The 15,502-nt window shown below is 41.8% G+C and overlaps 1 protein-coding gene across 1 annotated transcript in view; it reads right to left on the bottom strand.

Annotated features, from left to right (window-relative positions):
• ST8SIA1 (ST8 alpha-N-acetyl-neuraminide alpha-2,8-sialyltransferase 1) overlaps positions 1-15,502 on the bottom strand; it is a 167,612-nt gene that overhangs the window by 54,916 nt on the left and 97,194 nt on the right. The window contains exons 3-4 of the mRNA XM_086401798.1: positions 9,051-9,160; positions 1,049-1,141 (exon numbers count right to left, since the gene is read on the bottom strand). Of these exons, the coding sequence (XP_086257924.1) occupies positions 1,049-1,141; positions 9,051-9,160 (203 nt within the window). The remainder of the gene's footprint in view (positions 1-1,048; positions 1,142-9,050; positions 9,161-15,502) is intronic.

Genomic DNA, 15,502 nt, shown 5'->3' with positions numbered 1-15,502 from the left:
ATATGAAGTAAAAAATCATGTATCATTTTTAACTCATCAAACCGAAAAGAAAAGATGAATAGCACGTAATGTTTTCAATACTGGGAAACAGGCAGTCTGATGCATTATGGAAGAGGAAGTAATGGTACATTCTGGAAGTGTAATTTCATGGTATCTATCAAATTAAATGTTGTTTGGTTGTGTTTCTGAACGTCTATTTTATGGGAATACTTACTTCAGAACTGAAACAAGGAGCGCAGCATTGTTTACCAAGTGACACTCAAGTGCTATTCAGTCGGATAAGACTTCCTTAGGTGACAAGTGCCTGCGCCCAGACTGTCTGGATATTTTACCCTTAACTGCTGGTGTACATGAGACAGCGTTAAGGTGATGCTCAAGTCTTCTTTTCACAGAGATCAAGAATCTCCACATGAGCAGTCCTTGGAAAAACAGCTCACGGCTCACCGCTGGGCTTCATCAGATAGAGACTGACCCCCAAAAGCTCCCACAGCAGCTGCCAAGATTTCTGGAATCGATACTAGAGCAGGAATTTCCCATCTCTTCCCCAAAATCTGACTGGATATCATTTGATGTACTATATTGTATTATCATATAATCACACATTCTTGTACACTCCCACAATATTGCTATTTTCATGCATGCAGATGCAGCAAAGTCGTCATTTCTTTGTCTTTAATAAAACTGATCTGATTTCAGTTCACCAATCAATGCCAATCAATGAGTTGGGACTGAAGCCAACAAGTTGGAAAGTAGTAGTAATGAGTAAACATGATATATTATTACTTCTTTGAGCAAAAATGGTGGATTCGCATGTTATTTTTTACCATCTCTAAAGGCAAAAAACAGAAACCCAGCAGAAGCATGAAACAGTGTTTGGATTCCCTTAATCCTGCCTAGTTTATTTACAATTCCCTCCTTCATCCTTCCTGCCTGTCCAGATGGTTTTTTTCTGTTTCCCAAGCTGATTTATGTTCACTGTCTTTAAGATGTTAAATACCCTGAAAGCCTTCTTTCTAATTCCTCACAAGCAGAAGTCATAAATTCTTACCTTTGTCGAATTATGCTGGGGTTAGCTGTCACTAAATGACTTTTGGATCCAACATCCTTAGTGTATTCACTTGACAAAGGAGGAAGATTACATCTAGAAAAACAAAAACAAGCACTTCAGAATGATTTACATACTTTTAAAACAAGTCAACTATCATGGCAAATAGGAATTTACTAAGTCTAGCTCAATTCACAAATAAATGATTTTTGTCACCTCTTCCTTTTAATAGATGTTAGAGGACTATTACAGAATCTTCAGAATGTTGTCATAAAAACTATTTCTGTGTTAGAAGAAAGAAAATGTCAGCAAGAGAGGTAAGAAATCTACTAAAGGAAAGATACAACTAGAGTGAATTTATTCCATTCAAAATATTTTTGGGGTGAGAAGTCAGGGTGCATTAGACTTGAAATGAGCATTTAGGGGTGTGGCCCCTGGGCAGTGGTCCCCAACCTCTTTGGGTCCAGGGACTGATTTTCATGGAAGACAACTTTCTCACGAACTGGGTGGGAGGGAGGGTCTCAAGATGATTCAAGCGCATTACACTTTGTGCACTTTATTTCTATTATTATTACATCAGCTTTACCTCAGGTCATGAGGCATTAGATCCGAGGTTGGGGATCCCTGTGCTAGAAGATACAGGACCTACAGTCCTCTCTGTGGATACCAACAAGCCTCAAGAGAAACCGAAGAATTGTATTTGCTTGTGTTTCTCATTCTTTTCCCGAATTCTAAATTAGGAGTACATTTGAGGCAAACTCTGCCACCTAAATCAGTGCATGCATGACCAACGTATGGTTGACTTCCAGTGAAAATGTTTTGTCATCCAAAAAAATGCAGTGATTCTCCACCATCCCAGTCTAAACAAGGGAAAGAGTGCAGGTGACAGAAATAGCCCCTCCTCCCTCCCACACACAACACCCTGCCCTGGGTGCTCTCCTTAACTGCAATGTCTTATGAATGCTTACAATGGAAAATGCTGCAACTGCAAATCCAATCTCATGGCTTTCTACTAGTGGGCTGTCACCCAAGTTATGACATCTGCTTCAGTTTCCCCATTACAAAATGAAGATAATGACTTTTCCTTCAATAAGCTGGGTGTAAGGATTAAAGTAAGAAATGTATTAAAAAGTCCCTACCTTGATGCCTCACACATAGCAAAAGCTCAAAAATATTCCGTATCAGAAATATCATATCTTGGTAACTCAGTTAGTCACTCCGTCATGTCTGACTCTTTGCGACCCCTTGGGCTGTAGCCTGCCAGGCTCCTCCATCCATGAAATTCTCTAGGCAACAATACTGGAGTGTGTAGCCATTACCTCCTCCAAGGTATCTTCCCAACCCAAGGATGGAACTCGAGTCTCCTGCACTGTCGGCAGGCAGATTCTTTATCACTGAGCCACCAGGGAAGCCCCAAAAATACGGGAGTGGGTTGCCATGATCATATAAATATAACTAAATACATATTTATTATTTATGACCACCCCAAATAAGTCTATAGCTTCCACTGGACTTTTCTTTTATTACTGAGTACTGATTTCTCCTCTCTAGCCATATCTCTAAGTTGACTCCAACCATCAGAGCACCTCTAACTTTGTATTATTTCAGCAAAGTAAAGAATCATTTATTTGTTGTTAGAGATCTTACAAATATCAAGGCCTCAGCCACTTCCCAACCATTAAAATTTCCTGGACAAATTTCCTTCAGGACATGGGGTTGTCCAGAATCGACTCAGCTGATTAGCACAAGTTCCTTGATGTTTTCTTGTATTTACCCCCGTGACTCCCACCACATCAGGGCATCTGAGGTAGAAATTTGTCTCACTTGATTTGGAATCTTACTTTCATCTGCTCTTTGGTAATAAGATCCTGATTCTTCTGACAGCTCCCCACAGAGTAATGAGTCAGCCAGTTGGTGACTTTCGCTGAGTGCCCATTGAAAACAAACACAATGGGCATTGTGAGAAGCCCGGGGGAAGCGGAGTCTCAGAGCCTACTTGAGGCATCCACAGTCTAACGGTCCCATCACATCCATGCGGTTTCTGAGGGCTGTGCTGGGGAATGAGCTTACTCATAATGGCCAGGCTCATCTGACCATGGTGCTGACCTTGGGATTCAACTATCTCTGCTAAGATGAACAGAACTCCCAGGATAAAACACAGGCTAAAATTCGAGCACCTTTTTCTCTCTTTTCTTGGATGAATATAATTATTTACTTAGTTTGTTTTTAGTTTTTATTGGAATATAGTTGATTTACAATGTTCTGTTAATTTCAAGTGTTTACAGCAAAGTGTACAGCAGTTATACATATATATTGATATATTTCCATTCTTCTTCAAATTCTTAGGTTATGACAGAATATTGAGTATAATTCCCTGTGCTATACAGTAGGTCCTTCTTAGTTGACTATTTTATATATAGTAGTGTGTGTATGTTAATTCCAAACTCCTAATTTATCACATCCCCTTCGATCTTGATGGCCCTTCATAACATTTGAGAATCACTCTCACTATATTAAAACTGTAAACTCTATTGCTAGAAAGTGCAGTCAACCTATTCTGTCATCAGTAAATGAAAGGAGTTGGTGTTCATGGATAACAACTTTGTTTTTCCATGTGTTCCTTGTAGGTTGATCCACGGCTCATATGTCTGGATCCCTTCACACCTCCTTTGTTGTCCAGTGGCTCAGTCATGTCAGACTCTTTGTGACCCCATGGACTACAGCACACCAGGCTTCCCTGTCTTTCACCATCTCCCGGAGTTTGCTCAAACTCCTGTCCGTTGAGTCGGTGATGCCATCCAGCCATCTCATCCTCCATCATCCCCTTCCCTGCCTTCAATCTTGACCAGCATCAGGGTCTGTTCCAATCAGTCAGCTCTATGCATCAGGTGGCCAAACTGCTGGAGCTTCAGCATCCATCCTTCCAATGAGTATTCAGGGTTGATTTCCTTTAGGATTGACTAGTTTGATCTCTCTGCTGTCCAACGGACTCTCAAGAGTCTTCTCCAACACCATAGTTTGAAAGCATCAACTCTTCAGCGCTCAGCCTTCTTTATGATCCAACTTTCACATTCATACATGACTACTGAAAAAAATCACACCTTTGACTATACAGACACCTCCTATTACAAAGCAAAACCTCAGAAATACACTTCCAGAGACTAAAGGCCAAATTCTGTAACATAGTGAAATGTTTAAAACAATAAGGATAATATTTTATACATCCATTTCTGGAAAATAATGCCATTGTACTCTGGTATAAATAACTGTTCTTCTGGGTAAACTTTGTCTTCAAGTATGAATGCTCGTGATACTTCCCTGCAGCTCCCAGAGGAAAAAAAGCACACTGTAATTTTTAGCTCAACTCCTAAATTGATAATTACATAGATTTACATAAAAGGCACATTTAATACAATCAAATTGTTTCTTATAAGGCATAATTGTGTAAAAGTGTTTCAAACTTTGCTTTATTGCTTATTGGCACAATGAACGGATATTACTGGCTGAAGTGTCTTAGTAACTGTGCCCGGGATCATAGAGGATGTGACCACAGAATTGATGAGAAATGAAAATTCTTTGAAGTGGGGAGTGAAGATGGGTGGGGAATGGGTAGAATGGAATAGAATACATTTAAAAATTCCTTTTTAAATTATATGTATACTTCAATACATAAAACACATATAATTGAGTATAATTCACAAGCACCAAAATTATATTGTCTTCACTCATATTCCTGAGCCAGCCAATTTCTTGCCAGGATATAATCACTGTTACCTCTGTCTTTCAGAACTTCAAGCTAAATGATATTTAACAATATTTTTTTTTTTAAGTGTCACTTTTGGTTACAAATGTTTAGAGCAAATGTTTACTTTGAAATATGGGAAGGTATATTTTAGCATTAAAAGACGTGTTTGAAAATGTCCAAGCAAAGGAAATTATGGCATTGTTACAATTCTGGGAAACATCTTGAACTGTAATCCAGTACACCATTGTGTATAGGTAAGGCTATTTTGGGATCTCGTCTTTCACTGTAATGGTGCATGTACCCTATAGTCTAGGATCAGACATACATGTTTCTAATCATATTCACTAAGTGTTTCATTTTGAACATATGCTATTACCTCAATTTTCGCAAGGTGCCCCCAAAATGTGTATTAATCAACCATGTATAAATAGATCCATAAGTGGTCAAATAAGAATAATTTACAATTAATCAACATTTAATTACTCCCATATTATAAATTCTTTGTGTGTATGTGTTTGTGTGTGTGTGTGTGTGCGCTCAGTTGTGTCCGACTCTTTGTGACCACATGGACTGTAGCCTGCCAGGCTCCTCTGTTTTTGGGACTTTCCAGGCAAGAATACTGGAGGGGATTGCCATTTCCTTCTCCAGAGGATCTTCCCGACCCAGGGATCAAACCCGTGTCTCCCATGTCTCCTGCACTGCAAGCAGATTCTTTCCTGCTGAGCCACTGGAGAAGCCCCATAAACTATCAATTCCATTCAGTCACTCAGTCGTGTCCAACTCTTTGTGACCCCACAGACTGCAGCATGCCAGGCTTCCCTGTCCATTACCAACGAGCTTACTCAAACTCATGTCCACTGAGTCGGTGATGTCATACAACCATCTCATCCTCTGTTGTTCCCTTCTCTTCCTGCCTTCAATCTTTCCCAGCATCAGGGTCTTTCCAGTAAGTCAGTTCTTCCCATCAGGGAGCCGAAGTAGTGGAGTTTCAGTTTCAGCATCAGTCCTTCCAATGAGTATTCAGGACTGATCTCCTTTAGGATGGACTGGTTGGATCTCCTTGCTGTCCAAGGGACTCTCAAGAGTCTTCTCCAACACCACAGTTCAAGAGCATCAATTCTTCAGTGCTCAGCTTTCTTTATAGTACAACTCTCACATGCATACATGACTACTGGAAAAACCACAGCTCTGACTAGACAGACCTTTGTTGGCAAAGTAATGCCTCTGCTTTTTAATATGCTGTCTAGGTTGGTCATAGCTTTTCTTCCAAGAAGCAAGTGTCGTTTAATTTCACGGCTGCAGTCACCATCTGCAGTGATTTTGGAGACCAAAATAATAAAGTCTGTCACTGTTTCCATTGTTTCCCCATCTATTTGCCATGAACTATAAATAAAGCTTTTTAAAGATTCAAATGTGTTATGACAATGGCACCATTCTTGAAATTGAATCAAAGGCACATGCACATATACCTCTAGTTTTGATGCTGTCTTTTTTGAATTCTTTTCAATCCTCACCTCTCTCATCATCCCATGAACATCCCATGAACATTGTTTAATCCTGTGCTGTGCACCCTAATCACAGGCACTTGTTAATTTTGAATGTGAATATATCAACAGTGATTGTATACAATGCAAATGTGGTCTTGTGTATTTGTAATAAATAAATGTGGATAACCCCATAAGATGCTTAATACTGATCTTCTACACATTAAGTTTAAAAAATATCCATCTTCCTAAATGTGGTGCCACACACATGTGTGCTCAGGAATAATTTAAGAAAACACATTTATTGTACTGCCTTCTTCTACATTGTACTCAGACATCTTAAAATCAATTAACTTTCCTGAATCTGTGAATATAATATTTCCACTTCCTCCTTACATAGTTTCTGGAAAAAGCAAGTCAACTTATACTCGAGAGCAATATGAAAAATCAAACTAGACTACACGAATGTGTTACAGTTGTGTGATAGTCACATTATCACAGAATCAGAGTTTCCACAATGGAAAGGCTTAGGGAATTGTCTGCAGCCACCTCTGCAAGATTATCAGAAAGCTGAGCTGCAGCAAAGGTACCATGGTGCGCTGTGGGTCACAGAGCGAGTCTGTGGCAAGGGCTGGTTCTTTGCCCTCAGACCCCCCCTAACGCCAGTGTCATGGAGGGAGTGCCTCTGCTCTCCTCCTCCACTCTGCTCTCCAGGTGATCGTCTCCGCTTCTATAGCTACCATCTCACCATGCTCACCCCATGGCTCACAACCCTGTGGAGCCTTGGTGTCCTTCCCACATCAGAGCTTGGAAAGGCTGGCCTGTACCCAGAGTGGAATGGACAGAGGGCTCCATCCAGACACCCCTTCCCCACAGAAGGACCCCACTCACTCATCGTTCACCTCTGAGCCACCCTGACCTCGGCAATGACACAGCTCCAGATTCTAAGTCCATGATGGACCTGTCCAACATACCATTTCCAACCCCAGTGAAGACCCAATACAGATCAGATACTTGTGAAGCAGATGTTGACCTGAATTAAGAGAACTACATTTTTCTCTTCTCCTCGCTTCTATTTTTTTTATCTTTCTTGTCTTCTATTTTTATTGCAAAAATTAATCATTACAGTGGAGAGGAAAACACAGTCTCACACTGGAAAAACTAGGGCAGGGTACCTCCATAAAGGAAAGATACAAAAGGATTCCCCCTCTGCTGCAGGCTTCACCAGTGAGATGAAGTCTTCTGAGGAGGCCAACCCTTGCTCTCTCAGAAGGAATCTGACCCTCCCCTTGAAATGGCTTCCTTGAAACACTCTCAGACAAGCTTTACTCTCCCCTACTCCACTTAGCTCAGAGTCCAGAGGAGGCCAAATGTTCCCTCAGCTACCTTTTTTTGGTTTGTTTCGTCACTTTAGACCATTATTTATTTATCCTTATTATCCTTAAAAATGAACACAAAACCCCAACCTCCACCCCACTTCAGCTTTCCACCTTCTGTGTTGCTTGAGAGTCAGTCGTCCTGGCCCCAGAGCCTTCTCAGAAGGTAAAAAATCTGCCTGCAATGCAGGAGATCCAGGTTCAATCCCTGGGCTGAGATGATCCTCTGGAGAAGGAAGTGGTAACCCACTCTAATATTCTTGCCTGAAGAATTCCATGGGCAGAGGAGTCTGGCGGGCCACAGTCAGACACAACTGAGCGACCAAAACAAAGCCTCAATGCCTCACTTATTCCCACTTCAAGGAGACTTTGGGGCCATCGTGTAAGACACTCCCCAGAGTAGCCTCCAAGCTCCTACATTTCTTCAGTAACAAGTGTCCTCTTTGTCTATAACATATCTGCTCATCCCAGAGAAGCTGACGTCAGATTCTTAAGAAGTCACATGTTCCAGCAGGCCATTCTTTGACACTAACTCTCATTTTTCCATCTTCCTTTATCTTTCCCATTTCCACTCCCTCAGGTCTGAATGGTCCTGTCGTATGGCCCCATTGCACCCCTTCCTTTCTCCATGCCTCTCAGGGCCAACTTCCTTCCAGCTCAGATTCCAAAGCTCTCTCCAGCCATGCTGTCCCTCCTCACCCTTCTCCCCTCTCCCCCAGACAATCCTAAGCCTGTGTCCATCTGATCACTCACTGTCTTTCCTTCTGGTCAAAATCACCCAGTGGTGCAGGTTGGCACCATTTCAGTGTCACGGTCTCTATCCTCGGCTGGGTGTGTCCTAGCAGTCCCCTTACACACCCTTGCAGGAACCTCCTGTTTTCCAGTACAAGCGACATCACGTCACCACTCCACTCAGTCCCCTTACTAAGCTGCCACCTTGCTCAAAATGCATTCCCCCTCCTTCCTTCCAGTTTTCCTAGTCCTGCACAGATCCACTCCCTCTTTGAATTCCACTCACTACTTCCAAATGCTTTTGTGAAAAACAAAGCAGCAAAGTGTGCAGAATGAAATGAAATCGTTTATTCATTGAGAATTCATCTTAAGGACAAGTTTTAAAGTTGGAGTCACCCAACTGTATCATCTAAAATAAGATGAGTGTTTCCACTTTGGGTATCTCCCCTTGGCCTCTGAGTGTTTCTTTTCTTTGTGCTTTCTTGGGGCCTGTTCCCTGGTTCCCTGGCCCTCTCCTCAACTCACTTGTATGTGAACCTGGAGGTAAGTCGAAGAGAAGCTACAGCTGATTAATCACCAGTGACTGGTCGCCAAAGGCCCCGGGGCTGGCGGGAGGGGTGAGGGAGAGGAGAGAAGGCGGAGGCCGCGCTGTGGGAGCTCTCTCTTACCGCATGACAAAATCTGCTTCATCTATTTGACGGCCACAGCCACTCTTCTTCAGAATCCCACCATTTCCCACCACCGCGCATTTCTTCAAGGGCAGCTGGAATGGGGTTGCCTAGCAACAGAAAACAAGGCGGGTTTTCACTGCAGAGAACACACAACCGCTCACCAAATCATTGTTTACAGCAGACCCGGCCGGAGAATTTGATTGAAGACTGGGCAAAGTGAAAAGACTGCATAGAAAGAAAGATGCCAGGAAGCCTGCAAGGAGCAAACTAGCCCATTCCTTTGAAATAAAAACATTTCTTTTTTAACTCCCTGAAGTGGATTTCAATACAACCACATTTTGGGTCTCAAACTGGCCATGCATATAATAGGGAGTGACTGCTAAGGAAAATGGGAAAATCCCCACTAGACACTGGATTCTTTTCAAAGGCATTAAGCTGGGAACAAACTCAAATGAATTCTACTCCCCTATTTAGATGCACTTTCATTCGTTCATACAATCAGTCATTCACTCAACAGACGTTGCTGAGCGTTTCCTATGCTAACTGTTGGGGATAAACACAAAGACAGCGAAGTCACAGGTCTCAGGATTCACAGTTTGGGATGCGAGGAGAGTGTGAATATATAAGCTTATGTAACAGACCGTATTGTGAAGGTGACCTCGCTGTACAACAGGAATGTTTCACATGAGGTGTAGAAGCCAGAGAGGGACGAGAAGGCACGTCTGTGAAGCCGACTCAGGGAGAGCTTTCTAACTTGAGATGAATCTTTAAGGATGAGTAGGATTTTGCAGGCAGGGAGAGCAGCATCAACAGAGGTGCAGAAGTATGTTGAGAGCGAGTGCAGTGTTTATGAGCAAATGCACACTCTGGGTCTGTTTAGAACTTAGGAGCGACTCAGGGGCAAGTGACTTGTATCTAACCAGGCAGCATGTGACTTTCTGCAGACATTGACCTGGACTGCAAAGAAAATGTCCCATGTACCTGAATGTTCCCTGGAGTGCTATTTATAGTACCAGGGACTATCAAAACCCAGTAACAGCCCTGGAAGTGAAATGTGACATTCAGTCTCTTTTAGCTGGGTCAGCAAGAACCACCAGCACAGCATTTCCTGCTTGCTGAAACCAGGCACAGTGGCTGGCAGTCTCTGGCGGAAGACCTTACATCTGTATAAAACAACCATGACCATATTAAGTCACCACTGTTGATGAATCTGAGGGCATCATATGGATTACACCAAAAGAATAAATGATTATATGACCATATGCACATAGGTATAAATAATTAAAGCAGAAAAATGAAATTCCAGGAATGTACATAGTCACTGGGAGCTGAGGGGCACTCAGCAAAGCTCAAGAAGGAAATTTAACTTCCTTGATTTCTAGTTTGTAAAAGGAACAGGCAGAGCTCTGACAATAAAGGTAATGAAGATACAGCACTGAAACTGCAGTGTTAAGCATATGCCTGCAGATGGAAAGGCTTTCCGGAGACTGTCCAGTGACCTCCAGAGCAGGATACAGAGAAGGAGGGTCAGGAAAAGGGCTGCACTCCAGCTCTCCCGGATGAGCCAGGATGATACATGGCATTTTTCTCACTCACTCCTGGGAGGAAGATTTGAATCAATACTAGAAATACACAAGTCAGATCTGTAATTTGCTAGATGTAGATTAAGGTATTTATGCTCAAGTTAACTGCCCTTTTATTCCACAAATATTTACTGAGTTCCTACTATGTTCCAAGCACTGTCCTGGGTGACCAGGATATAATAATCCCTGTTCACAAGGAGGTCAGATTCCAGTGGAAAATGGATGATAAAGACAAATGAATAAAATAAACAGAATATCATATGGTGGAGAGAAAGAAATCACTGGCATGAGAAAATCAGGAAATACTTTTGAAGAAAACCTGCCATTGAACTAGGGTGGTCAGGAGATATGGAAGCAAATCCCTTGAAAGTGAGGGGGTAGTGAGCCTTTCAGGTACCTGGGGGAGTCGCTGGGGCAGACGGAAGAGGGACATTCCTGGGTTTTAAATGAAGAGAAAGAGGTCACTGTGTCTGGAGATGAGTAAGCAAGGGACAGAGGAGAAGAGATCAGAGACTTAGCTGGTAGGAAGGTTGGGGAATAAATTCTAAGGGCTTTGGAGGATACTGTAAAGACTCTAAGTTTTATTCTCAGATGAGAATCAAGTCAAGGTAGGGTGAGCAAAGGAGTGGCATTCTGTCATATTCTAGAACAATCACTCTGCTGCTGGGTGAATAGGCTGCAAGATGTCACGCACAGAAAGAGAGACCAGTCTCCTGAAATGACAGGCTAGAGATTATGGTGGCCTGGGCTACAGTCAGAGCAGTGGGGGTGGCAAGAAGTAAGCAGATTCTGGAGATGTTTTGGAGGAAGAGCTGACCAGAGCTGCAATGAAAATAGGATAAGGGAAGAATCAAGAACAATGCCAAGGCCGGGGCTCAGACAACTGCAAAGAGGGACTTGCCGTTTACTGTGACGTGGACAATAACAGAGAGGCAGGTCTGGGTGAGATGATTTGGAGTTCACTTTTAAGGACATAAAATATGAAATCTCCATAAGCCATTTAAGTGGTGATGTCAAATAAGCAGTTGAATATATGAGAATACAGTCAGGGAACCTATTTCTCCTGAAGATAGAAAGCATACAATTGGTATTTAAAATCAGAGGACTACCTGGTGAGCGAGTTTAGACAGGAAAGAGAGGAGGTCTTAGATCTGAATCTCCAGATGCTCCAAGAAAGAAATTAGGAGACTGAGAAGAAATAGGTAAAAGACACTGAGGAGTGGTCAATGGAGGAGAAAAAAAAAACAGGAAAGTAATGTGTCTTAGAAGTAAGTTTTTTCTTTTTTTAAAAGTAACCTAAAGATACTCAAGAAGAACAGGAGAAAACTGCAGCAAATGCTATTGATAGATTATATAAAATAAGAGCTGAAAATTGCCATGGGATTTTGAACACAGAGGTCAATGGTAACCTTCACCAGGACAGATCTGGTTCAGAAGTGAGGATGGAAGCCTGATCGGAGTACAGTGAGTAATATGTGGATATTTGCAACTATTCTTATATAGTTTATATGAAAAGTACGGTCTCACTCATGCTCAACTAATATTTAGTTTGCTTTGTAAAAGTCAACTTAAGCCCCACTTCCAGACCCCCACCCCACCCCCGTTGTTAAGGAAAAGTCCCTGGACCAGATTGACTGGCAATCTCAGTTTTCTGAACAAGAATCTGGGCACAGAACATGCAAATCTGGAAAGCAGTAGTAACAGCATAAACCTGGGCACAAATACTACCTCCTAACTTCCAGATTTTGGGACCCCTTGACATTTCACTTCCTGTCTCTAAAGAGGGAACATCCTGCATAGGATTACATGAAACGACAGAGGTAAAGCATTTCACCAAGCTACTAGCATGGTGGTTCCCCCATTACCCTTCCCCCTCTTCTTTCACCTTTTTCCTTCTCCTAGCAAGGTTACTGACTTGTTAAAGCCGCAGAATACTCAGATTCCATGAGTTTTGGGGAATATATGGTAAAAGAGTGATTCTCAAAATCTGTCTTAACACAGATGATCTTATGGCAGAAAATTTACCTATTTTCTATGGTGTTTACCTATTTGAGGTGACCCTAGTGGTAAAGAATCTGCCTGCCAATGCAAGAGACGTCGGTTTGATTCCTGGATCGAGAAGATCCCCTGGAGGAGGAAATGGCAACCCACTCCATTTTGCCTGGGAAATCCCATGGACAGAGGAGCCTGGTGGGCTACAGTCTGTGGGGTTGCAAATGAGTCGGACAAGACTGAACACACACACATACATATGTAATCTTCCTCTATGTATAAAGTGAAGCCACTTAGTCGTGTCTGACTCTTTGCGACCCCATGGACTGTAACCTACTAGGCTCCTCTGTCCATCGGATTTTCCGAGCAAGAATACTGGAGTGCGTTACCATTTCCTTCTCCAGGGGATCTTCCCGACTCAGGGACTGAACTAGGTCTCCTGCATTGCAGGCAGACACTTTACTGTCTGAGCCACCAGGGAAGCCCCTTCTGTATGTATATATGTATATAAATATATATACTTTTCAAAGCCTTTGAACTGAAGTCTGGTTGAGGAGGAAGCCATTTATGAGTTGGAGCTGGTAATATTTGCTTACTTCCTCTTCATTTGGTCAATACTGGCCCTCACACAGCAATTTCATTTCAATAACTATTTCTCCAGTGCCCTGAGTGCACTCTTCAGGGCATTGGCAGCAGCAAACAGAAGAGCTCACCAAAGTTTAAAAAGGAAAAACTTAATAGGGAAAATACTGTGAATTTTTTTTTAACTAATTGAGATAATACTACCATTATTCTATTTAAGATGCAGAATATCTCATCTTGGCAATGGTCAATGCTTATTAGAATGATGTGTGAACAAGGTGTTCTCCATTTGGTTGTTTATTACACAGAAAGGGGGGCTTCCCAGTTGGTGCTAGTGGTAAAGAACCCACCTGCCAACGCAGGAAACTAAGAGATGTGGTTTCAATCCCTGGGTTGGGAAGATCCCCTGGAGGAGGGCATGGCAACCTGCTCCTGTATTCTTGCCTGGAGAATCCCATGGACAGAGGAACCTGATGGGCTACAGTTCATAGGGTCACAAAGAGTAGACACAACTGAAGCAACTTAGCACATACGCATCCACACAGAAAGAACTGATAATGTTTTGGATAGTCCATTTCCACATAAAGATTGTGATTCTGTTAAGGAGTATTTTTATTAAGGTACTAACTTCATTCTTTCTTTTCAAAGGTATCTCCTTGCATCCATGTAAGAAAATATCTACTAGATCTGAGAACACAGCACTATGCTACAACACTCCTCGTGCTAACCTTAAAAGTACTACTCTAAATGAAAGACTGGATTAGGCGAATTGATTACAGCCATGGGCTCAAAATATTGCATGACCACCAATTCACCTTATAAATCTTTGTCCACGTTTTTTCACCTATCACTCTTCCATCTGTTAATGGCCATCTTCTTAATGACTATATTATATTAACCATCTGGATTCAGATTATGGTTTGCCAGGCCCCTCAAACTCTCAGTGCTTCACTGGAAGTCAGGCATGATAATAACCATTCCCATCTGTCTCTCAGTATGATTATGAAAATTAAAAATGAACTGAGGTGTTGAAACTTCTCAGAAAACTCTGAAATCCTATATAAATGAGATTAGTACATTACTAAACACTAAAAAACTAAATTCTCTGGAGAAAAAATATCATTACATTGCTGGATCCCTACTATTACACGTAGTTTATCCTTGTGTGAGGGGCTTGCTATTTCAAAGGTTTTATATAGATTTTAAACAAAGCACTTTTTATCATTGGCCCTTTGAGGGTGTATCTACTTGACCAAAGAAGTTTTTTTTTAATAATTATTTATCTTATTTATTTATTATTTTTACTTTTGGCTGTGCTGGGTCTTTGTTGCTGTGCACGAGTTTTCTCTAGTTTTGGAGAGCAGGGACTACTCTCTAGGTGCAGCACACCAGCTTCTCATTGCAGTGGCTTCTCTTGTTGCAGAGCACAGGCTCCAGCATGCACAGGTTTCAGTAGTCACAGCACACGAGCTCAGTAGTTGTGGCTCCCGGGCTCTAGAGCACGGGCTCAGCAGCTGTGCTGCACAGGCTTAGCTGTCCTGCAGCACGTGCGATCTTCCTGGACCAAGGATTGAACCAGTGTCCCCTGCATTGCAAGGTAGACTCAACTACTGGATCACCAGGGAGCCCAGTCAATGAGTTTTTAAATGCACATATTTGTATGAATCATTCCAAATACCATATTTTTTTTTTTGCTCACTGCTCTACACACAAATTAAGAATAGATGAGATGATCAACAGCTTGCTCAATAAGCTAATTATTTATATTTAATCCGAAGAGTTCTGTTGAGCATCCAATCTACTTGAAACAGTGTCTGCCCTAAACAGTGGCATTTTCTTAACATCATAATGGATATATTATTTTATTTATTTTTAAAATATATTTTATTGAAATACAGTTGATTTACAGTGTTAACTTCTGCTGTACAGCAAAGTGATTCAGTTACACATATACATACATTCCTTACTTATATTCTTTTTCATTATGGTCTGTCACAAGATACTGAATATAGTTCCCTGTGCTATACAGATGGATTTTGTTCTTTATCCATACTGTGTATAATAGTTTGCATCTGCTGATCCCAAACTCCTACTTCATCCCTTCCCCATTCCCCCTTCCCCTTGGCAACCACAAATCTGTTCTCACGTCTGTGAGCCTGTTTCTGTTTCGTAGGTTAAGTTCACTCGTGGCGTATTTGAGACTCCACATATAAGCAATATCACGTATTTGTTCTTCTCTGTCTGACTTACTTCACTTAGTATGATCATCTCTAGGTCCATCCATATTGCCGC

The sequence above is a fragment of the Bos grunniens genome, chromosome 5 (genome assembly GCF_055505025.1).
Source record: "Bos grunniens cultivar Pamir isolate PY7600 chromosome 5, Bosgru_T2T1.0, whole genome shotgun sequence".
Lineage (NCBI taxonomy): Eukaryota > Metazoa > Chordata > Mammalia > Artiodactyla > Bovidae > Bos > Bos grunniens.
The sequence above is the reverse complement of the archived record's forward strand: the minus strand, read 5'-3'. Positions and strand labels throughout refer to the sequence as shown.